Source organism: Pelodiscus sinensis, chromosome 5, assembly GCF_052426305.1.
Source record: "Pelodiscus sinensis isolate ZL-2025 chromosome 5, ASM5242630v1, whole genome shotgun sequence".
Lineage (NCBI taxonomy): Eukaryota > Metazoa > Chordata > Testudines > Trionychidae > Pelodiscus > Pelodiscus sinensis.
In genome coordinates, this window is record NC_143056.1 from 130,865,777 (window position 1) to 130,889,037 (window position 23,261).

Below are 23,261 nucleotides of genomic sequence, written 5' to 3' on the forward strand. Positions count from 1 at the left end.
TGCCTTGCCCCCACCCCCATCATCATCCTTGCACTCTTCCATGCAAGCTGCAAGGGCGCTGCTTGTGGGAGTGTAGGGGTGAAGAATGAAATTGCCCTTTTAATGAACTATGGCTACCAATGTTATGTATCCCCATATTGTAAAGGAATCCCCGTTTGAAAGTGTTAATACATTGCAACTAAAGTGACCCCATTTTACACTTTGTACTGCCTCACTCTGTTTAAAGTTAGGTGTGTGTCTGTAATCTCATTTAAAAGTGTCTATGTGTGAGTGTGTGTAATGGAATCAGCCCCCTCAGCGACCAGCTGCCAGAACCACCTTGAAGGCCAAAGAACAATGGGAACAAGCCCTGCAAAAGCACCCATCCAAAATATGAAACAAGAGTTCTATCTGCCTTAAGTAATCACTCATGGTCATAGGCTATGTCTAAACTGCAGGCTTCTTTTTGGGACCGGCTCTGTTCAATATCTTCATCAACGATTTAGATATTGGCATAGAAAGTACGCTTATTAAGTTTGCAGATTATACCAAGCTGAGAGGCGTTGCGACTGCTCTGGAGGATAGGGTCATAATTCAAAATGATCTGGACAAATTGGAGAAATGGTCTGAGATAAACAGGATGAAGTTTAATAAAGACAAATGTAAAGTGCTCCACTTAGGAAGGAACAATCAGTTTCACACATACAGAATGGGAAGCGACTGTCTAGGAAGGAGTACGGCAGAAAGGGATCTAGGGGTTATAGTGGACCAAAAGCTGAATATGAGTCAGCAGTGTGATGCTGTTGCAAAAAAAAAAAAAAAAGCAAACATGATTCTGAGATGCATTAACAGGTGTGTTGTGAGCAAGACACGAGAAGTCATTCTTCCACTCTACTCTGCACTGGTTAGGCCTCAGTTGGGCTACATCTACATTGGCATGATTTTGCGCAAGAACTCTTTTGCGGAAGAGTTCTTCTGCAAAAACTCTTCCAGAAGAGAGCGTCTACACTGGCATGTGCTTTTGTGCAAGAGCATCCATGCCAGTGCAGGCGCTCTCTTGCGCAAGAAATCTCTGATGGCCATTTTAACCAGAGGGCTTTCTTGCGCAAGAAATTCATGTTGCCTGTCTACACTGGCCTCTTGCACAAGAACAGTTGCGCAAGAGGGCTTATTCCTGAGCGGGAGCATCAGAGTTCTTGTGCAAGAAGCACTGATTTCATACATCAGAACGTCAGTGTTCTTGTGCAAGAACTCATGCCAGTGTAGACAGGCAGTAAGTTTTGGCACAAAAGTGGCTGCTTTTGCGCAAGATCGCACCAATGTAGACACAGCCCAGTTGTTTACAGCTGAGTTACTTCCTTGTTGTGTTCCTACCACTTGCCTGTCCTTTACACAACAAAACATTTGGGACCTGCTATTAATGGCTAAAATATCTGCAAACAGCACACTCTCAGTACCTCTCCTTTCCTTATTTCACCAGCAAGCCTAGCAATCTGTCACACGTGTATTTCATACTTTGCATAGCTGCACAGCCTTCTGGGACTTCACAAGCTAACAAGTCACAATAGGGCTTCATCAGTTGCAAGTTAAACGGGGCATTTTCTCTTTTCATTTCTTACCCAACTCTCTACCCAGCTTTATTTTCAGGAGTAAACTGTGAAACATTTTAAGCAGCTATTCATATGGCTAAGTAGCAGGTCCCTGTAGAAAGAATTACGGGTATTTTTTTCTGGATACCTTCAGTGGACTGTGGGATGTACAACTCAAAGAGGAAGTAGGATCGGCATTACCAATTACAATAGCCAATTTTCAATACTTGCCTTCCACACATTGGCAACCCATTATTACCCATATGCCCTTGGAAGAGAGCTGCATCATTAGTCAATAGTGCTATATTCAGTTAGTGCCTAGCACACAGCTACTTTGTGTATGTGACAGGGCTGATTTAGTCTTGTTCTCCCATCATCTTTAAAACTTCTCTTGCTAACGGCTTAAAAATTATCACCATAACTTCCCATGATGACGCACTTATTCATAGGAAGTTCTGCTGGTATAACTGTACTAGCAAAATTTAAGGAGTAAGCCCTGAGATACGTATTACAAATACAGTTGCACAGTGCCAAAAACAGAGGAAAAATAACCTTTCTACTCCACTTCAAGATCTCCCTGGTTTTGCATCTCAGGACTGCACTGGGTGTTTTGGAGACAGCAATACATTGGGAGCTCATAGTCAACTGAATATTTACTATAACCCCAAATTTTTTCCAGGCTCACACCTTCCCAGGAAAGAATCCGAAAGGCATTCATACATGAAGGCATTTACGTTTAGCAGCATTAAAATGCATAATGTTTTCTTGTGCCCAGTTTGCAAAGTGACCCAGTTCACTGTGAATCAGCGACCTGTCCTCTTTGTTATTTCTGTGTCTCTTGCAAACTCTATCAGCCTTTTTTTCCAGGTCATTGATAAAAACGTTGTAATAACCAATCTCTACAGGATCTCAATAGGAACACACCTATTCAATGATGAGTCATTGTTTACAGTTACAGTTGACATATCTCAGTTAGGTTATAATCAATCTGTTAAGTGACATGATAATTTTATATATAATACCTGGGTCATCAGAATGTGTGGAGGATGCCATTTTAGTCTACAAACAGGTATCCTGCATGTGTGCTCAGGGGCCGGATGGGATTGTCTCACTGGCACAGCCAGCCAGGAAGGCATATTCCGGGCTCACAAGGGGATGCAGTTCAGGCTTGGCATCCACAGATGGCATGCCACTGCTCAACTCGCAAAATTCAACTCCACGCCCTCGAAATCCCCACTAATCATTCCCCGACCCCATTTCACAAATCTGTTCCTCTCTTCACTAGTTTTGTTCCTCTCCCACATCCTGCTCCCATAATAATAAATAAGGCAATAATACCCACCCATTCTAAAATACAAGATTTGATGAGGATAAGTGAGAGTGAAGAATTTAAAAAGTTCCACTCTTGTTATTTTCTATCATCACGATTGCAGATCTATTTGATATAAATTTACATTTGCTGTACTGAGTTTCCTGTGAAGTTTTGCCAAGTGTTTATTAAGATCTGATGGACCTTTGAAGCTTTTCCCACATTCAGAACATCTGTGAGGTCTCTCTGTCCGATGCACAGACTGATGCTCAGTAAGCTTGGACTTCACACGAAAGCTTTTCCCACAAACCATACATTCATGAGGTCTCTCTCCCCGATGCAGAGATTGATGCTGGGTAAGGCTGGACTTCTGACGAAAGTTTTTCCCACATTCCATACATCTGTGAGGTTTCTCCCCACGGTGCAGAGATTGATGCTGGGTAAGGCTGGACTTCTGACAAAAGCTTTTCCCACATTCCGTACATTTGTAAAGATTCTCTCCCCGGTGCAATAACTGATGCTGGGTAAGGCTATACTTATGACGAAAGCTTTTCCCACATTCCGTACATTTGTAAGGAGTCTCTCCCTGGTGCAACAACTGATGCTGGGAAAGAGCAAACTTCTGACGAAAGCTCTTCTCACACTGGGTGCATTTATATGGCCGCTCTCCGGTGTGTATTCTCATGTGTTTAGTCAGGGTTGATTTCCGCCCAAAACCTTGCCCACATTCTGTGCATTTATAAGGTTTATCCCCAGTGTGGGTTCTACGGTGACTGGTGAAGTGTCCACGCAGTCTAAAGCTTTTGTCGCAGTCAGGACACTGATAAGGTCTCTCTTCCCTGTGGATTCGCTGATGTGCTGTAAGGTATGAATATTCACTGAAGGTTTTCCCACAATCAGTGCAAATGTAGTTTTTCTCCTCTTTGTGGGTCCTTTCGTGTCTGCTGAGTATCGATCTGTACACAAAGCTCTTTCCACACTCAGCACATACATAAGGTCTCTCTCCGGTGTGGTTCTTCTGATGCCTTCGAAGGTGAGCATGCTGTTGGTAGCTTTTTCCACATTCAGAACAGCTGTAACGTTTCTCTTCCTGGTGAATTTTCTGATGCACAGCAAGGACTGAGCTGCTATTGGAGCCTGTCTCCTTGTCACCAGTTTTGCTTGTTTCTGCTCCGCTGTTGGTGCTCTGGGCGGTGATAGTGCTTTTCAGTTTCCTGGAATCTCTTTCATTGCGGTTAGCCACACTGCCTCTTTTGCCTGCAGGGCGTCTCTGCTGCCTTCGTGCTTTGCCCTGACTTCCATTGCCTTTTCCCTGATCAGGACCCCAGGGACTTCCTGAGAGTGTCCTATGCGATTCTGCTCTTGTAGGTCCTTCACATGGAAGATTCTTAGCCTCACCTTCACTCATGATCCCATCGTTAAATCCTCCATGTTCCACTCCTGCATGGATTCTCTGATGCTGAATAAGTCTCTCTCTCAGGACAAAGAGCTGACCACAGTCTGGACACTTATAAGGTCTCTCCACCCTATGGACGATGTAACGATGATATGCAAGGATCGTCTTCTCTCTAAATCTTTTCCCACACTCAACACATTTATAAGGTTGTTCCATTCTGTGACTCATGGCATGATCTTTGAGCACTGAACTCCGACTGAAGCTTTTCCCACACTCTTTACATTTATATGGTCTCTCTCCTTTGTGAGTTCTCAGATGTAAGTGCAGGTGTTTTTGTTGTGTGAAGCTTTCCCTACATTCATTACACTTGTAAGTTCTCTTTTCGGCACCAGTTTGATGATGCTTAATAAGGAGAGAGCTGTTACTGAAACTTTTCCCAAGTTCAGTGCCTGTATTCAGTCTCTCTCCCATGCAGTCTCTATGCTGTGTGCTGGTGTCTTTAGAGTTTGTGAAGCCTGTTTTGCTTGAAGTGGATTTACTTTGTCTCCAGTCTGGGGGATCAGTGTGCTCTTGTTTCACCTTGCCTGTATTTTCACTAGCATCTCCCCACTCAGGGTACTGGCGTCTCCCTGACACCACCATGTCTGGCTTTGCCCTTGCACATCCTTTATTCTGGGGTATCTCATCTCTGTTCCCATTAACGATCCCATCTCTGAACAATATGTGAGCCTCTTTTGAGTGGGTTCTTTGATGCTGAATAAGTCTCTCTCTCAGGATAAAGAGCTGGCCGCACACTTGACACTTACGGGGCATCCCCAACTTGTGCACTGTGTAACGGTGTAGAATGAGGCTTGTCTTGTGTCTGAAGCTTTTCCTGCATTCACTACATTTATAGAGTCTCTCCGCTCTATGAATTTTCAGATGTATCTGAAGGTATTCTTGTCGAGAGAAGCTTTTGCCACACTCACTACACCTGACAGCATGCTTTTTGGCACTGATTAGTTGACAGTTTTGAATAAGGAGCGAGCTGTTACTGAAACCTTCCCCCTGTTCATTGACAGTATTTGGTGTCTTCCCCACAATGGTTACTTGGGAGCTGATGTCTTTGGATTTCCTCAAACCTCTTTTCCTGTGAATGGATGAACTCCTGCCTGGAAGGTTTCCCCTCTGTTGTCCCTCCCTGCCGTGGCTCTTGCTGGCATCTGCCCTGTCAGGGCAGGGTGGTCTTCCTAAGAACATCCTGTGCAGATTCACTCCCACAGCCCCTTCCTGCTGGCAACTTTCCTCCTTGATTACACTTGCTGTCCAAGTACCTGTTGGGAGAGAAAGTCCAGATGGGATCAACTCCCCCTGTGCTGGGGATGGAGGGGCCAGAAAGGGATTTATCATTGATATCAGAACCTGCTAGGCAGGAAGTGAATTCCACCTAATGAAGGAGGAGGGGCCAGTTCTGCCTCAAAATTCCATCTCAGGCCTAAGAAAAGGGCTGAGAGAGGAAAAGGCTTTTGTCAGGGATCAAGAACAATGATTGAGAACCAGGAGTGACTCCTGCCCACCGTGAGGACTGGGCACAATAGTGGGTCAGATGAGATGAGACAGAATACAGAGAGGACTCAGTTGGTTTACTGGGAGCCCAGCTTATCCCAGTCGCTGATAGTTTCTCAGTTGGTGTCACTCATTCCTCACCAGTGCTTATGCCTCTCAGGATTTCCCTTTCCTTAGAACGCTGGAGATCTGGGATCCATGGCTCTTCTCCTTGTTCCATTCGGGATAGCACCTCTGGTTTCGGGATTGGAAATCCTGCCAGTTGGAAAGAGGTACATGCATCGCAACATGGTAAGTGATTGTCAAACACATAACTACAAAGAAAAGTCCATGATTTTTTTTGCTGAAGAGGAAAAACACAATCCATACAGGCTATAAAAGATTTGTGCATCACATTTTGGCAAGCAGGCTGTATGTTGGGAACTGAACTGTGTTCCTTATAGGAAGAATACAGATTTACCCAGCATTGCTGGTATCCTTAACACAGTTAATTTTAGGGTTTTTTTTAGAAAATAAATGGAAAATGTACATGCTTTATTCAATTATTGCATATTTCAAAAATATAGTGTTATTTTCATTATATTAATTTTTATATTGGATTTCTTCAAAAAGAGATTGTTAAAATGTGTTTATTTTTTTTAGTAAAAGTTCTTGAATGGGAATTCCATGAAGTGTATTTTTTCCCTTAATCTCAATCACCTCTTATCATTCGTTATATTTTAACCAAAAAGGACTATAGTCAATTTGTTTTCCAATAGCATTGTCTTCTAGTTTTCACACCACAAGCATTGATTTAACAGTGCCAAAACAGAGAACTACCCCAAATTTCTCCATTTTAACTCTTTTCTGTAAAGTTTATTGAGAAGCAGTCCTAATCCAGGATCATCCATCTTTTTGGCTCATCTCAGTTCAGCCTTTTTCAACAGTTATGTCAGTTATGTCAGTTTAACTGACTGTTATGTCAGTTTCATTCTTTGGTATTATGAGAAGCAATGGCATTCTAAGCACATCCCATTTTCCTGGCACCACCAACCCCCTGCTTTACTTTCAGTCATGATAAAAGGAAGCTGCATACCAAGTTCGGTGGTCCTACCTCTTACCATTTAGGAGGAGTTCTTCAGCAAACAGACAGACACACTCACAGACAGACAAATTGATAGAGACTTTAACAGCTGCTCACCTAATGAGAGGAGAGTGTCATAGTTCTCCTGCATGACATCCCTGTAGAGTTGCCTCTGCTTTTCATCCAAAATAGCCCACTCCGCTTCAGAGAAGTACACAGCCACCTCCTCAAACATCACCGGCATCTGAAATGACAGGTGTCTGCACTCAGCACCTGCCTGCTCTGGCCACAAGCCCACTACTCGGGCACAAGGAGCAGCAAAGGGCAGTGCCATCACTGTGGGTGCAGCATTGGAGGAGGAGAAAGAATCCATTTCCCACTATCCCAACCTCCTCCACCCAGCAGGGGATGCCACACTCAGCCTGCCCCCAAAGCTCCCATCCCTACAGAGCTACTAGCCCCAACCCAGGCCACTGACGCAGGCACCTGCTGCCGCAAGGGAGCCCCTCTGGGCACAGGATAACATGCTGTTCCCACAGTAGTCTCACCCGTCGGTCATGGGATGAATGGCCAGAGGCATAGCCAACTGGAGTGGCATGCAGTGAGCTATGCAGGGGTGGGAGGAGTTCCACATGCACAAGGCCCCTCCCAAAGAAAGGGGCGTGATAAGGGGAAAGAAGCAAAGCTGGAAAGACCATTGAGCAATGGAGGAGCTGGGAGGCAGCCGGAGGAATGAGCGAGGATAGATGAGGAAGCAGCACAGTGTGACAGGAGGAGCAGCACAGACTGTTTCACACTCACCATAAAGCCGAACCTACGGAGCGAGGCCACCATTTCCTGGTCTCCTTCATTCCCCTTATCATAAATAACACACAGGTGAGGTACAGGAAGATCTAAAGGATGATAAAGGTGCCATTAGAGGGACTCTCAAAAACACATGCATCCCTAGATCTCACATATCTACTAGGAAGAGGGAACATCCTTCAACACACCACTAGACAACCAAATGCTGTTCTGATGGTTTGATTCAGGCTGCCCCAGGGACACCCTTTCCTGCTGTGCTATCCACACTCCCTTGCACCTCATGCATCCCCAAACACAACTTCTTACCTAGTTTCCGTGGATACTGCCAATTCTCCCTGAAGTCACAGCTCTGCTCTTGTCCTAGGTAGAGGAATCTCTGTGACCTTGCACTGGAGGGGGGCTCCATCATCTTAGAGACTCTTCTCTTCTGATCACACAAACTGAGACCTGGAAAATATACATGTTGACAGCTCAGAATGGGGGACAATGGTATTAATGTAGGGGCCAGTGCCAAGTGGCTCTCAGATTCTCTATTTTACTGTTATTGAAAGCTGATGGGCCTTTCACATACATGAAATGGGCTCTGTGTCCCCCGATTTCCAACTTCCAGTTTTACCAATATCAGCTGAGTTCTTCCCACTAATGACTGAAAGAGATCCCTCCATTTTGTATTTCTGGGTTTTAACCTTCTGCCCACACCAAGCCTTCTTCCTTCCTGAGTTGATTTGTACTTTCTAGTGACTCCTTTCTGCACTTATGTGATATTGCGTCATTTGTGCCTTTGATTTGATTGGATATAGTAGCTAGGAATAGCAGAGCACATTTACACTCCTGGTCCTTAGCTCTTTTTAAGCTTTTTAAGTAACATTATAATGATTTATTTGCATTACCCTGGAGCTCAGAAGTTCCAGACGCAAGCCAAGATCCCAGTCTATTAGGTGCTTACAAAGACAGGAAAAAAATAACATTTGGTTCCCCAAACACCTTCCCATGTAATTCAATCCTTCTACGTTTGAGCACTATTTTATTTAATGAAAATCTTTTTGTTTGAACCTTGACCAAATCCAGATTTAACTGTCCCTCTCTCAAGACCCTTTTTAGACTCCAAAAAGCTCTATACCTGGCCTTTACATTTTCCAGGGCACTTGCCTTTTTTTTTTTTTTTTTTTTTTTGGTAGTGAGAGAGAAGTTCTAATTTAATGTTCTGATAAGGGCTCCAATCACCATCCTATCGGAATCCACTGGGCTCTGGGTCAGGAACAGCCTCGTCATAGGAAGATGCTGAATTCTGGAGTAACATTAAAATACCCAGAAAACCACCTGTTCCATGTTCCTTATTAAACAAGAAAGCCAGTCTAGTCTGCACAGGTTACTTATCTCTAGTTGCATGGCTCAAGGTATATTTGTCACATTCAGATCAAAAAATGTGTGGCTCTCAGAACTGAAGGCATGCTATATTTTACATTCCAGAATGACTGCACACAAAGGTGCCTGTTTGCTAAGCCATCTCTTACTTGGTGGGTAATAAGTTCCTGACCATGCGAACCAAGGTCTAGAGTAAATCTTTACAAATTCCCTGGTGCTTTTGTCTTAAAACACTGGTCATTGGGCAGCAAGCTTTAATTTCCTAGTTCAGCTAAGGAGAAATGTAGATGACAATTGACTCATTGAGCACCAATACTGTCTGTTCCTCTTGTTTCCACAGTCTCCCAGGGACTGTCAGGAAAGTAACACTGAGACTATGCAGTTTTTCAGCCCTGACTGACATACTGATGCTGGAATAAGTTTTAAAAGGAGATCAGGCAGTACTTCCTCTTTGTGCTCTTAACTCTTAGCTGCACACCTAGAAGTTCAGCTGGGGCTCTTGCTTCTTCTGTTTTTTGTCTGAAAAGTTTTTACATTAAACTAAATTTGACAGAAGCAATACTTAGAGGGATAGTTCCAATAAATAACCAAGACATTGAAATAAAAAAAAAACTTGCTGAATTTAATTAATACTCCAGTTGTAGGGAGGGTAGACTGATTTTATAGTCACAACTGGAATCACAGGTTTATACATACTGAAGTTAAAATTACCTAAATACAATATAGGAGGTGTTAATTTCTTTCTTGCGGCTCACAGAATCATAGTTATGTGTGTGCATGCTCCTCCTCTTGAGGTGTTTTAGCAAGTTTTATGCCCCTCTTTTGGGTCTTGTATTTTACATTATTATATTTTACAATAAATATGCCTCAAATATTTTAAATAGCGAGACCGAGTTAAAAAAATTAAAATAAAAAAGTAAAGGTGGGAAGGGACTTCAGAGGGTCTTCCAGTGCAGTCCCCTGGGCTGACGCAGGACCAAGTGAATCTCAAAAAAATCTCTTCCCCTTTTTTTCCTCCTCCTCATTTAAAGCTGCACCTTTACATAAACCCTGAAACTATCAAACATGAGTCATTAAATTTGCTAATTTGTAGAATTTTAGCCTTTGCAAGGTTTTAGCACTATCGATTTCCTCCTTTTAAAAAGTAGTCAGCTTACATTCTTCAGAAACGCTGTTGCATCCATGAGCCATTTGCAACACTCATAAGTAGTAAAATACACAGGCATTTTAGTCTATTATAGACTTTACCTGCCAACATTACATTTCACAGCCACTGAAGCAATTCAGCCCATCACAGAGATAGCTAATCCAAACCACTAGAACTGGGCTGTTTCACATACACGAAAACAGCCACCCACACACTTTGTGTTGTTTTTCCAGTCTCAATAACTTGGGGGCTGCCATCACCCTTTCCACTGATTGGAACCACAATTTACAGTTAGTGTCATAGTAGCGATGAATTAAGCCAGCATTCAGTTAAAAAAGAGTTGTTCATGATGCTCTGTGAGCAGAAGTTTTCTTTAAAAGCTTAATCTTTAACAATTTAAAAACACTTTATTTTACCACTTTTGCATTTTGTTTAAAAATGCCTTTACATTAAGTTATTCCCAGTTACAGAAACTACAAACCTTAATATACACAAAAGAAAAAGAGAAACAAACCATTAGTACAAAAAGTTTAAAATAGTGATAAACAAATAGGTTTATAAAACCCTCTGATTTTCAAACCGGAACATTAGCATATTACTTAACAGGCTTAGCCTAAACAAAGAAGCTTACTACTTTTGTAGCGAAAAACAAACTTTTGGCTGGATGGAAAAAATTCCCTCATTATAGGTGACTGGAAGATTTTATACAATTTTTCCCACAGTCCTGAACTGCCCTCTATTATTACAACAGGCGGACTTGTAATGTAATATTTATTACCACAGTCCCCCAGAGGCTTCCTCGTGGACCACAGCCCCATTCTGCTAGGCACAGCAGTGTGAAATTCCAGTTTGGATGGAAATATCACCACACTGAATGGTGACAACAAGGAAATTAGCACTTACAGTTTTCTTTCTCCAGCCATGGACTCTGTCAGTTCCTCTTGCAGTTGCTGAGTTTCTTAGCTGATGGAGTTTGTTCCTGGGGTTTTCTAGAGACTGGAGAACAGAGATTCTATCTGGGTAAAATACTTCTGTCACTCACAAAACACTTTCTGTACAAGGGATCCATGGCTTTTCAAATATAAATGCTCCTCAACAAATTGTTCCAAAGAAATTATTTCTTCAAAGCCTTTCACAGAGAACTCGGAGCTTAGAGCAAACTCCCCTGCTCTGTGCCTGCAACTGCAGGAAAGAACTTCCTACTTCACTCACATCAGAGCCCTCAGCTACTCCCCTCTTTTCAGCAGAAAATGATCATCGCATGAGGAGAGTTCTTCAGAGCTCTTCTCCGTTCTCAACCCTTCGGACTGAAGTAATTATTCTGCCCAACTCCTCAGCAGGAACTTTTAACCATACAGCAAACTTTGCCACTCTGGGTTTCTTTGTTACAACAGGAACAAATTGGAGTAAGGAACGTATCTTGTTTTCTCCCTCATTCAATGAAAAGCTCCGAGTGAGTTCTCCTTTTTAGAAATAATCAGTGATAAAGGGAGTGGGGGCGAGATTATGACTTTCCATCTTTCCGTATTCAAAATATGCAGTTGGCTGCTGTGGAAAAGGGATAATCTTTTTTTGTGCATGTCGATTAAAGATTTGCCTTATCATAGAATCATAGAATACTAGGACTGGAAGTGTAGTAAAAACTAAGTGTGCTTCTTCCCCTCAACGCTTAAGCTCGAAACAGCATGTCTCATTTAGCTGATTGTGCATTCCTCAGAAGCTGCTAATCTTTCTGCTAGCTCTTTCCATATAAGGGAACTAAGTAAACTCACAGTAACCAATCACATTGCAACACATTGGCCAGAAGGAATGTGGAATCCACAAAAGTTTCAGCTCAGGCGTTGCCCCGGGTCGACTTTGCTTTGAGCACAGAGCTCCTCTGTCAACCTTGTTTGCAAACAATAAAATGGAGTTAGACCCAGCCTGAAAGTGTGACTCTTCTTGAGGCAAATTGGACTAGCCTCCAGGGGACGAAACTAGCAATTTATGCAACAGAAGGGACCTCAAGAAGTCATTGAGTCCAGTCCCCTGCCCTCATGGCAGGACTCAGTACTGTCTAGAAGAGTGGTCTCCAACCTTTTTACACCCAAGATCACTCTTTAAATCTCAGAACAGGTGAAGATCTACAGCCCCGCCCTCTCTATTCTCCTCCTGTCCATCACTTGCTATCCCCAGCCCTTACTTACACACTCTGATAAACAGTTTATTTTTAAATTAGGCAATATGTAAAATTAAAATCACGTGTTTATAGTTATGAAATAAATGGCCTGTTTTTTATTCATGCTATTTAAATCTAAATGAAGCATTTATAATTATACATTTTGAGGGGACAGAGTCCTGTGGCTCGGGACAGGGGAGTGGGGACAGGGGGCGGGGTGCCAGTGGCAGCAGAGAGTCCCCTGCATCTGCCTCCTCCCAGGATTCTTCCCTCCCCCCGAGGGAAGCCAGCATGTGCCTCCTCCGGGCCCCGCGTGTGCTTGCCCCGGGGGCAAGCCCCCCCCTCCCGCGGCAGGGCCAAACCCCCACAGGCGCCTGCCCCGGGGCCAAACCCCCTCCCGCCGCACAGCGCGGCCAACCCCCTCCCCTGCCACAGCGTGGCCAAACCTCGTGGGTGCCTGCCCCGGAGTCAAATCCCCTTCCCGCGACATGGCCAACTCCCCCACCCCGTTCCCGCAGCGCAGCCAACCTCCTGTGGGCACCTGCCCTGGGGCCAAACCCCCCTCCCGCAGTGTGGTGCGGCCAAACCCCACTCCCGCGGCGCAGGGAAACCCCTGCGCTCCACTCACCCCTCCAGCACCAGTGGCGCAGGGAAGCCACCTCACTCCTCCTCCAGGGCCGACGCCCCCTCCCCCAGCACGCAACAGAGCTGTGGGAGAGGAGTAGCCCACGCACTTCCGGAACCCCCGGAAGTGACGTGGGCTTCAGACAGGACTTCCATCCTCCCCACGGGAAGCCAGCACCACACTAGAGGTAGGTAGTGGGGCTTCTCGGGGGTGGGAGTGCCCAAACGCCTCGCGATCAACTGGTCGAGGCCTCGCGATCGACGGGTTGGTGACCACAGGTCTAGACCATCCCTAACAGACATTTATCTAACCTACTCTTAAATATCTCCAGTGGTGTCGATTCCACAACCTCCCTAGGCAATTTATTCCAGTGTTTCACCACCCCGACAGTTATGTCGACAGAACTCAGCGGTAGTGTAGACACAGGTATAGTTTTGTCGACAAAAGTCCACTTTTGTCAACAAAACCCTGTAGTCTAGACACACTCTAATATTAGCTTAGTAAAATCTTTAAGCCTTCACCCAATTTGTGTGCTTATTGCCTCTGAATCCGTGAAGGGAAGAACCATTGCCTCTTGGCAATACAGGGCGAAGGACAGGAAATCAGAGAACTGATACCTCTCTTGATGCACAAACATGAGAGCTGAGCAATCCCACTGTAGTTCGAGAACCTCTGCAGTAAAAAAGGGAACTACTTTCGTCTCCATCTGACAAGAACGAAACTGCACATCCCACACGATCAAGCATACAGGCCCCGAGAATTGCTATAACTGTTTAGCAAGCATTATTGCATGTTGCACCAAGCCTTAAGTAATGAATAAAGTTGAAGCGTATTAGCCAATAATGTTGTAACACGAAGAAAAAATAACCAATCATGTTATGCCGAGTCAATTAGGGAAATCTAAGATGTCTGTAAAAGAAGCTGCTTAGCCAACGCCCGGGGTCGACTCTGCTTTGAGCAACAGCTCCTTAGTCGAACGTGTTTGCAAACAATAAAATGGAGTTGGACCCAGCCTGAATGTGTGACTCTCTTCTTGGGGCAAATTGACTTAGCCTCCAGGGGACGAAACTAGCGATTTATGCAACACCTCTGCCCTCCAGTGTTCCTGCATGCAGCCCAGCTCTGATTTCTTCCTCTCCACTGCATTGCACCACCCCAACCATTCCTTCCCTGGTGTTCAGTCAGTCTTCTCTGACCCCACTCTGCTTAGAAATTTCCTCCTCCTTATGCTGCAGACAGCTACACTCTTTTCCTTAAAATCCTGTCTCTCAAAACATACCGCATTCGCAAGCCTTTACATGAAAAAAAAAATCGAAGGAGCCATTTCAACTGTGAGGTCTGTCTTAACTTAGACAGCTAACTATGTGTCTGAGACACTGAATTCCTCTACCCCAGGGCTACTCAACAGGTGGCCCGAAGGCCGCATGCAGCCCGTAGCCCATTTGCTTGCCGCCCCCTGTGCAGTTTGGGTTTACTCGGGGCTCAACACACTTTGAACATGGCGAGGCATCTCCCAGGCAGGGTGAGCATTGAAAGACGCAAGCGGACGGGCTGGCTGGAACAGGGTGTCGGCATTTCTAGCCCCCAGGAAGCAGGTGCCTAGAGTGCCAGGGTCTTGAGGGAAGTGCTTTGTATTTATGCCCGTCAGTGTGAAAGAAGCTATTTGCATATATATTTGCATGTATATGCAACCACACTTAGGCTGCGGCCCTCGGCATGTGCTGTGAGTATCATTGTGGCCCCCAAGACTTCCAAAGTTAAGTAGCCCTGCTCTACACGTTGCGCTGAACTAAGCAGCTTCTCTCTATCCCCCTGCAAAAAATCAAAAAAAGAAAAAACCCCAAGCTTTACACGGAGCACACAATTCCATGATACTTTATTTTGAAGAAAAATAAATGGGATAATCTAGGGTCAGCAACCTTCCCAATGTGCCAAGCTTTAACCCTCCTGCACTGGCCCATGCCGCTCTCTTGGGAGGGGGGAAGGAGCTCTCTCCACTGGACCACCTGGCTCAATGCAAACCTTTCCACAGACCACCAGTTGCTAATGGAAACTCACCATTCATTACATAATTACACCTGAGCCAATTTGCTAGTGCTGCAGCTAAGGAGAATGGTTTAATTTAAATGATTAAACAGACTAAGCATTTTCACTTTCTCAAGCTAGTTCATCAAACTTCATTTTAAATAAAGTAAAATATTAATTTATGTCCAATACAATAGGTTTCAATGTTTTCTTTATTTATGGCAGGGGTGGGGAACCTTTTTGGGGTTGGAGGCCACTGACCCACAGAAAAGTCAGCTGGGGACCACACAAGCGAGAAGCAAAAAAAAGAAAAAAATCCTCCAAAACCCCTCAACAATGTAGCCCTGAAGTGACACACCTCACTTCTCTGGCACTCCAGCTGGGAAGGGACAGGGAGGATTGAGGTTCAGGGCTTCCCATAGGCCAAATTTACTTTTCTGGGCTTCCACGGTTAGTAGATTTTAGGGACCCCCTTAGGCTTCGGGGTGGGAACAAAAATGAGGGGTTCAGTGTGCAGATTAGGGCTGCCAGTGAATAGGACAGAGATGGGAGTGCAGGATCTGGGTGGGAGGTGGAGTGCAGGAAGGGGTGAAGGTGGGAGATGGGGTGCAGAAGCAGGCTGGAAGCAGAGTGTCTGGCCAGGAGGGAAAGTGCAGGAGCAATGGACGGCGTAGGAGCAAGCTAGGAGTGCGGGGTCTTCACAGGGGGATGAGGTGAAGGTGGATTGGAGTGCGGGGGTCTGGGCATGAAGAGGGGCGCTTACCTGGCCTTGCACCCCTGTTGCTGCCAAGCAGTGCCCCCACTGCGTCCATTGGCGAGCTAATGGGAGCAGCACAGAAAGCCTCCTGACAGCGCATCACTGCGCTGCCATTCCCCCAGCGGGGTGGGGAGGAGGGAAGTTCAGCACCCCCAACACAGCTGCTTGAGCCTTGTGATCACTGCACAGTCCGGCTCTCCTCCTTCAGCCACTTCTCCAGCAGGTTGCCCTGCTCCATGTTGATCCAGGGCTGGCAGGGGTGGGCGCGTCAGTGGCAGCGCGTCAGGGCCAATGGCAGTGGCCACAGTTGCTGGGCTCGGGGCAGCAGTAGCAGCAAGTATGGCCGCAGTGCAGGATCACTGGCTCACTAAGCAGCCACCGGCACAGGGGGGCAGCAGACCATGGGTTGCCCAGCACCTCACCTGCTTCCTCAGGGCTGCCGGCAGCCAGAGAGGCAGGCGCAGCACCTTCTCGTGCAGGCTGAGCACCTGGCTCTCGGCCAGCTCCTGCAGATCCTCGGGCTACAGGCAGACCAGCCAAGTGATGGCGCTGTAGTCCTCCAGGGCCTCAGCCATGTGGCTGATGCAGGCCAGCACCTCCTCCTTGCACAGGCAGAGGCCTTGCTTGGACTGCAGCAGTTCGGCCAGCTGCGAGCCATTCGGCCCCATGCCGCCATCTGGCAGCTCCAAGGCGTGGAGGTCCCCCTGGCTGCAGCAGCCACAGCCTGGAGGAGGAGGAGGGAGCACGGCCGGACTGGGGGCCCTTGAAACAGAGGCAGTCCCACTGTGGCCTGCTAAGATATATCTTTCCTATCCTATCCTGTCCTGTCCTAGCCCTTTCTTTATATATTTTAATAATAATGTCAGTAATGCAAGGCCTGCAGGACTTGATTTATCCTCCATGAATTAGCTTGAGCAATAGTGTAATGGTAAGTACAGGGTTACATTGTTTTTATAATTTCTGTAAGAATAATGAAAAACCCCTGTGGCTAAATCTTCAGTTGGGCCTTCGGTACACAGCTGGACTATGACTCAGTATTTTGTGAGACTTAAGTCCAAAAACTGCAAAGCTTAGCTAACTGAAGTGAACAGGTTTCCTGGAACCTAACCACAAGATTTCCCACTCTTTCTTGGCTGGGAACAAGTCCAAGGAGACATCAAGTGGTTTCACTAATGCATGTTCATAGACGCCCTGATATCGTCCTCCAATTAGGGATGTGTACCCACAAAATCTCAGGGTGCAAAGTCCAACTTTGGTTAGGGGTTGGACATTATGACATAACCGAGGTGTCTCCTTATTCTCCACAGCTGGCACCCAGACCCCCCGGCAGAGGGAGGCTGGTCCTTCCACACACGGCCTTAGGGAAGAGGATTATATGAGTATAGTATCATATTAGGTAATTAGATCTGTATGCTTAGACAAGTACAATTTATACCACAATTTAGTTAATGTTATCATCAGAGGAAATTCAGTTAATCTATATACTCAGTGTTATATGCTTTGTTCTGCTTGTTATTTTAACACCTGTTATAATAAAACTTATTAGAACTTTGGTATCTGGAAGCGTCCCGGCAGCAGCAGCTTCTCCTAGAAAGCAAGGGAACAGCTGATGCCACTCCTGCGGGGGACGTCCCCCTCAGGAGCAGCATCAGTTGTTCCCTTGCTCTCTAGGAGAAGCTGCTGCTGCTGCCGCTCCTGCCTGGAAACATCCCGGCAGCAGCGGCAGCAGCTTCTCCTAGAGAACTATGGGGCAGCAAGCAGGGCCATTCTCTCGGCCTGTGCTGTATCCGACCCTGCAGCTCCCACCGACTTTCTGCAGGGTTGGATAAAGCGGAGTGTCGGATTACTGGGTGTCGGTTAATCCGGACTCCACTGTTTTATCAACATGAAAGTATAAACCTTCCTCGGGTGACCTATATGTACTTTAATAGGGCTAGACAGTGTGGTAATGACCTGGTTGCTTGTAAAAGTCCAAGGCTGGCTCTGTTAAGTCCAAGGTAGCGCATCCACAGTAAGAGTCCCAGGAAGCCTTGGAGAGTAAATAGTTTGAAGTACTCTGGGAAGTAATTATTTCAAAATAGTGGCACCAGAGCATCCATACTAATGTTATTTCAAAATAACTATTTTGGAATTAGTGCTACATCTAATGAAAAGCAGGAGTACAGATTTCAAATTCCACAGCCTGTTATTTATAAATTTGACCTCAGGAGGATTATTTCAAAATAAAGTCCTAGTGTAGACTAGGGCTAACAAAAGAGAGGTTATCTCCTCCCTTTCCTCCACGCATCTCATTCTCCTTTAACTTATCTCCTCTGTACCAGTTCTCTCTCTCAAGGAGCTCTCAACACTGGGCACTGTGGTACTATTACAAGTTTTATCTCTATTTAACACAAAATCTTTCCAATATCTCTTAAACAGCCAACCACAGTCTGTTTTATAACCGTCTAGGAACTTAAGCTGGCAGCCTCTGGCTCCTGTCAACATGTTTCCTCTTCAGTTTCCTTTCTCTGATGTCTACACTTCCTTTTTATCTTTTTCTCTAACTCCTGTTGGGTTTTTTTGGTGGGGGGAACAGTAGGAGGACAAAGTACTGATTACTTCTCAAACACCACATGTAGTTGATTTGTTAACTCCTTTCTCCTCCAAAATTTGCTGGGATTTTCTGAGTACAGGCAGTCCCCGACTTACGCGGATCCGACTTACGTCGGATCCGCACTTACGAACAGGGCTTTCTCGCCCCGGAGGTCGGGGCGAGAAAGCCCCGTTCGTAAGCTGCTCCGGTGCCCCTGGTCTGCTGGAGACTGTCTCCAGCAGACCAGGGGCCCGGGCGGGTTCCCGCGCTTCTGAGGCTTTGCCAGAACCGCCGCTGCTGCCGCTTCAGTCTGGGTGCCTGAATCAGGACGCCTGGAGCAGAGCAGCTGGGGTGCTGCTGGGTTGGTCCAGTAGCACCGAGGAGCGGCGCTACTGGAGCAACCCAGCAGCACCCCAGCTGCTCTGCCCCAGGAGTCCCCAAGTCAGCTTCTGCTGAAACTGACCAGCGCTGACTACAGGAAGCCCCAGGCAGAGTTGCTCTGCCCCGGGCTTCCTGGAATCAGCTGCTGATCAGTTTCAGCAGCAGCTGACTTGGGGACGCCTGGGGTTCTTAAGTTGATTCTGTATGTAAGTCAGAACTGGCGGTCAGTTTCAGCAGTGTCTGAATCTGGACGCCAGTTCCGACTTACATACAGATTCAACTTAAGAACAAACCTACAGTCCCTATCTTGTACGTAACCCGGGGACTGCCTGTAATGTTTTATTCAATTTTCTCCCAGCGAAATACAAGCAAAGAGCAGACATTCAACAGCTTCTCCTTTTACCAGCTTAGTCTTTTCCCCCATTCTGCTCTGTTTTCACATCAAACACCTCACTCACAAAACCCATGGGTTAGAATTTTCAGATATCATCTTGCTGTATTTTAGTTGTACTAAACCTCTTCCATATTCCAAATGTATTTTCTAGCAGAGTTTTCCAAAGCCATACTACAAGCAACTCCCACAGACTCTACTCTTGCCCTTGTTCCACTTATCTGTACATGTAAAATAGAACTTATTTTATTCTAAAAAAAATCAAACTTCACTATTAGCTAGCCTATATAACAAACTGTACAGGTCGTACCTCCCTTAACCCGGACTCTCTGATCCAGTAACATCCATGGTCTGGCAGGATCACAGATGTTCCTGGATCACAGAGTCCAGGTATAGGGAGGTTTGGTCATGGGGCAGTAATGTGACGGGGGAACTCAGACTCACCTGGGAGCCGGGGGGTGGGGGAGGAGGTGCTTCAACGGAGAGATATGGCCCCAGCAACTGGGAAGTACTAAGAGGCTGGCAGTGGCCACACAGCTCCAGCTCCAGCCATGCAACTCCAGCCCCAACAGCAGCAGGGCCAGAGGGAGCTGGAGAGCTCCGGCCCAGGGAGCAACAGCTAGCCAGGCAGCAGATGGGGGGGGGGGGGGGGAGCAGCAGTTTAGCATGGGCCAGGAGGGGAGGAACCTCCCCAGGTCCAGCAAATCCCCTTGTCCAGGACCAGTCAGGTCCCAAGGGTGCCAGACCAGAGAGGTCCAACCTGCAGTATGAAAATTCTGCTGTTCTTATCTCTGAAACTGACGGTATCCCTTCACAGAAACAAACGGAAAATAACACCCCAAACTGTTTTTCACACTTATTTCAACAAGTCCCAAGAAAACAACAGAGGAAGTTCCCCTTCCTTCTCCCAATGACCAATGCGCTTATGGCTAATCTAGAAGTCTCCTTCTCTTGTTGGCACCTGTCAAACAGCTGGGGGAAACTGAGGCAAGTGTCTCAGAAGTGCAGCCTGAGAGACCTGAGGGAACTAAACAACTGCAGCCTTTTAGTAGCTTATTTAAAACATACATCAGTTTCTCCCACCACCATGGACATATGAGTCATCAGGTATGATCCGACTTCTATCATCTTATTGGTACCAAGCAGAGGTTACGTACACTATTTCAACCCATCCTGGCTAATAGCCAGGGTTCGCCGAACTGCGGTGAGCCCCGCTCACCAGCTGCGCTGTCCAGCGATCTGCGCATGCTCAGATCACCCAAACCCGGCTCTTCCGGGTTACAATCTACTCGCCCGTGGCGAGTAGATTGTATTATTTGTCGAGCCCTGCTAATAGCCACTGATGGACTTAACCTCCATGAATCTGTCTAGCTCTTTTTTGAAGCCTGTTAAAGTCCTGGTCTTCACAACATCCTCTGGCAAGGCATTCCACAGGTTGACTGTGCACTGAGTGAAGAAAAACTTTCATTTGTGTGTTTATTTTAAAGGCAATAAGATATTCTCTGTCTTATTAATGGCTCCTAACATTTTGATTGCTTTTTTGACTTCTGCTGCACACTGTGTGGATGTTTTCAAAGAACTAGCCATTATTTTGTACATGTAGTTGGGATTATGTTTCCCAATATGCATCACTTTGCATTTATCAACACTGAAATTCATTTGCCATTTTGTTGCCAAATCACCTAGTCTGGTAAGATTCTTTTGAAGTTCTTCACAGTCTGCTTTGGTCTCAACTATGCGGAGCAGTTTAACATCCTCTACAAAATGTTGCCACCTCACTGTTTACCCATCTCCAGTTCATTTGTGAATATGTGGATTGGTGCCTTGGGGAACACCATGAGTTACCGTTATTCCTACCTTTTGTTTCCTGTCTTTTAACCAGTTATCAATCTGGTTATCTTCCCTCTTATCCTATGACAACTTACTTTACCAAAGAGCCTTTGCTGAGTGACCTTGTCAGAGGCTTTGTGGAAATCTAAGTACGTTCTACATACTGGATCTAAGTGGAAATCTAAGTGCGTTCTACATACATAGAGGCTTGTGGTTGCTGGTCACGTAACTCATGATTTTTGGAGGTGAGGGGCTGCCAGTCTCTAGGGCAGTGGTCTCAAACCTTTTTAACCACAAGTTCACTTTTTCAATTTAAGTGCAATGTAAGATCTACCTCAAACCCAAATACCCTTGCTCTACTTCCTTTCTACCCCTTCTTTGAGGCTCTGCCCCTGCGCCACCCTTTCTCTGAGGCCTCACCGTGCTCACTCCATCCCTCTTCCTCACTCACTTTCATCAGGCTGGTAGAGGGTTGAGGTGCAGGCTCTGGTCTTGGGCCAAGGGGTTTGGAGTGTGAGAGGTGCTCTGGGCTTAGCCTAGGGTGGGGGAATTGGGGTCCGGGAAGGGTTTCAGGGTGCAAGCTCTGGGAAGGGGTATGGGTGCAGGGGGACTCACATCTGGGGCAGGGGGAGGTTCAGGGCTGGGACAGGAGGATTCAGGAAGCAGGCTCTGGCGGGGTACTGTTTAACTGAGATGGCTTCTGGGTGATGGAGCAATGGGGTTAAGGCAGGTTTACCTCTGCCCTGGCCCTGCACCACTCCTGAAAGCAGCTGACATGTTCAGCAATGACTCCATGGCACCATGTGCTACCCCCTCATCTACAGGCCCTGAGCCCACAGCTTCTATTGGCCAACATTCCCCATTACTGATCAATGGGAGCTGCAGGAGCGGTGTCTGCAGGCAAGGACCACATGTGCCTTTCTCAGGGGCTGCAGGGACATGCTAGCTACTTCCAGGAGCAGCGGTTACCACAGGGATAATTGCTCCAGCCATTAGGCATGTTAGAACTCACTGCTCAAAGAATTAAATGTAAGCATAAGAGAGACATGAAAATTATGAAACGCACAAACCAGTCAAAAACCAAACATAAGGCACTTTGCAAACAGCGGCAGTAGTAACAACCACCCAGGGCTACGTCTACACTGGCATGATTTTCTGGAAATGCTTTTAACGGAAAAGTTTTCCGTTAAAAGCATTTTCGGAAAAAAGCGTCTAGATTGGCAGGACGCTTTTCCGCAAAAGCACTTTTTGCGGAAAAGCGTCCGTGGCCAATCTAGACACGCTTTTCCACAAAAAAGCCCCGATCGCCATTTTCGCGATCGGAGCTTTTTTGCAGAAAACAAATCTCTGCTGTCTACACTGGCCCTTTTGCGCAAAAGTTTTTCGGAAAAAGATTTTTGCCCGAACGGGAGCAGCATAGTATTTCCGCAAGAGCACTGACAATCTTACATGAGATCATCAGTGCTTTTGTGGAAATTCAAGCGGCCAGTGTAGACAGCTGGCAAGCTTTTCCGCCAAAGCAGATGATTTTGCGGAAAAACTTGCCAGTCTAGACACAGCCCAGGTGCGTGTTGGGTCGGGAGAGGAGAGTGAAGGGCAAGATGCACGTGTGAGAGAGAGACAGCGATTTGCATTGCCAAGCTCCCTCCATCCCTTCTCTGAGTGGAGACGGGGTACAGAAGTGGGGGGAAGGGACACCCTGACATCAGTGCCCCCCCTTCTCCCTCCCACACCTGGCACAGAAGCAGGAGGCTGGGGGGGGGGGCAGCTCCAAGGCAGAGGGCAGGAGCAGCACGACAGCGGGGGAACTGACGCGCCAGCGCTTGAGAGCTTCCCTGCCAAACCAGTCAGGACCCTGTCAGAGGCGCCAAGAGCTACGGGTCGACCCCGCCCGGCGGGTGACCCCTGGGGCCGCAGCCCAGTTTGCAATAAACGTGCCGCGAGGCAGGAGCCACTCGCCAAGGGCCAGCGGTCTCGCTGCAGGGCCCGGGATTCAGGGGAGGAGCCGTTAAACCGGCTGAGGGGAGCAATCCCCGCGCGCGCCTCCGCCGTGTAACGGCCCCTAACGGCCACGCCCCCTCCGCCTTCTAACGGCCACGCGCCCACCTCCCTCTAACGGCCACGGCGCGAACTTTCCCCGCGCGCAACCGCCACAGCGCCCCCTGCCCCTGACAGGGCGCGGCGGGCGAGGGGGGGGGATGAGCTGCCGCCGCCCGCCCCAGTTGGGCCCCTGCTGGCTGCACACGGCCCGGCCCCCAGCTCCTACCTGCAGCGCCGCAGCCAGGTCCCGGCTCCTGCCTTTGCTCCCCGCCCCTCCCTTCACCC

At 46.9% G+C, this 23,261-nt stretch overlaps 1 protein-coding gene across 1 annotated transcript; it reads right to left on the minus strand.

The window, feature by feature from the left end:
* Positions 1-782: 782 nt before the first annotated feature.
* On the minus strand, positions 783-23,261 carry LOC102447774 (uncharacterized). Its single transcript, XM_075928906.2, has 7 exons — positions 23,203-23,261; positions 11,101-11,193; positions 7,992-8,132; positions 7,683-7,774; positions 6,999-7,125; positions 5,960-6,073; positions 783-5,586 (listed from the first exon to the last, which is right to left on the minus strand). The coding sequence occupies exons 3-7, from the start codon at positions 8,092-8,094 to the stop codon at positions 2,990-2,992; spliced, it is 3,033 nt and encodes a 1,010-aa protein (XP_075785021.2). The 5' UTR covers positions 8,095-8,132; positions 11,101-11,193; positions 23,203-23,261; the 3' UTR covers positions 783-2,989.

Bases quoted from the DNA above. Each gene is read 5' to 3' on its own strand.
- LOC102447774 (XM_075928906.2), bottom strand. From the start codon at position 8,094: ATGATGGAGCCCCCCTCCAGTGCAAGGTCACAGAGATTCCTCTACCTA. The intron at 7,126-7,682 runs GTGAGTGTGAAA...CTGTCATTTCAG, and splicing joins TCCGTAGGTTCGGCTTTATG to ATGCCGGTGATGTTTGAGGA. The intron at 5,587-5,959 runs GTGAGGAATGAG...CTCTCCCAACAG, and splicing joins CCTGAGAGGCATAAGCACTG to GTACTTGGACAGCAAGTGTA.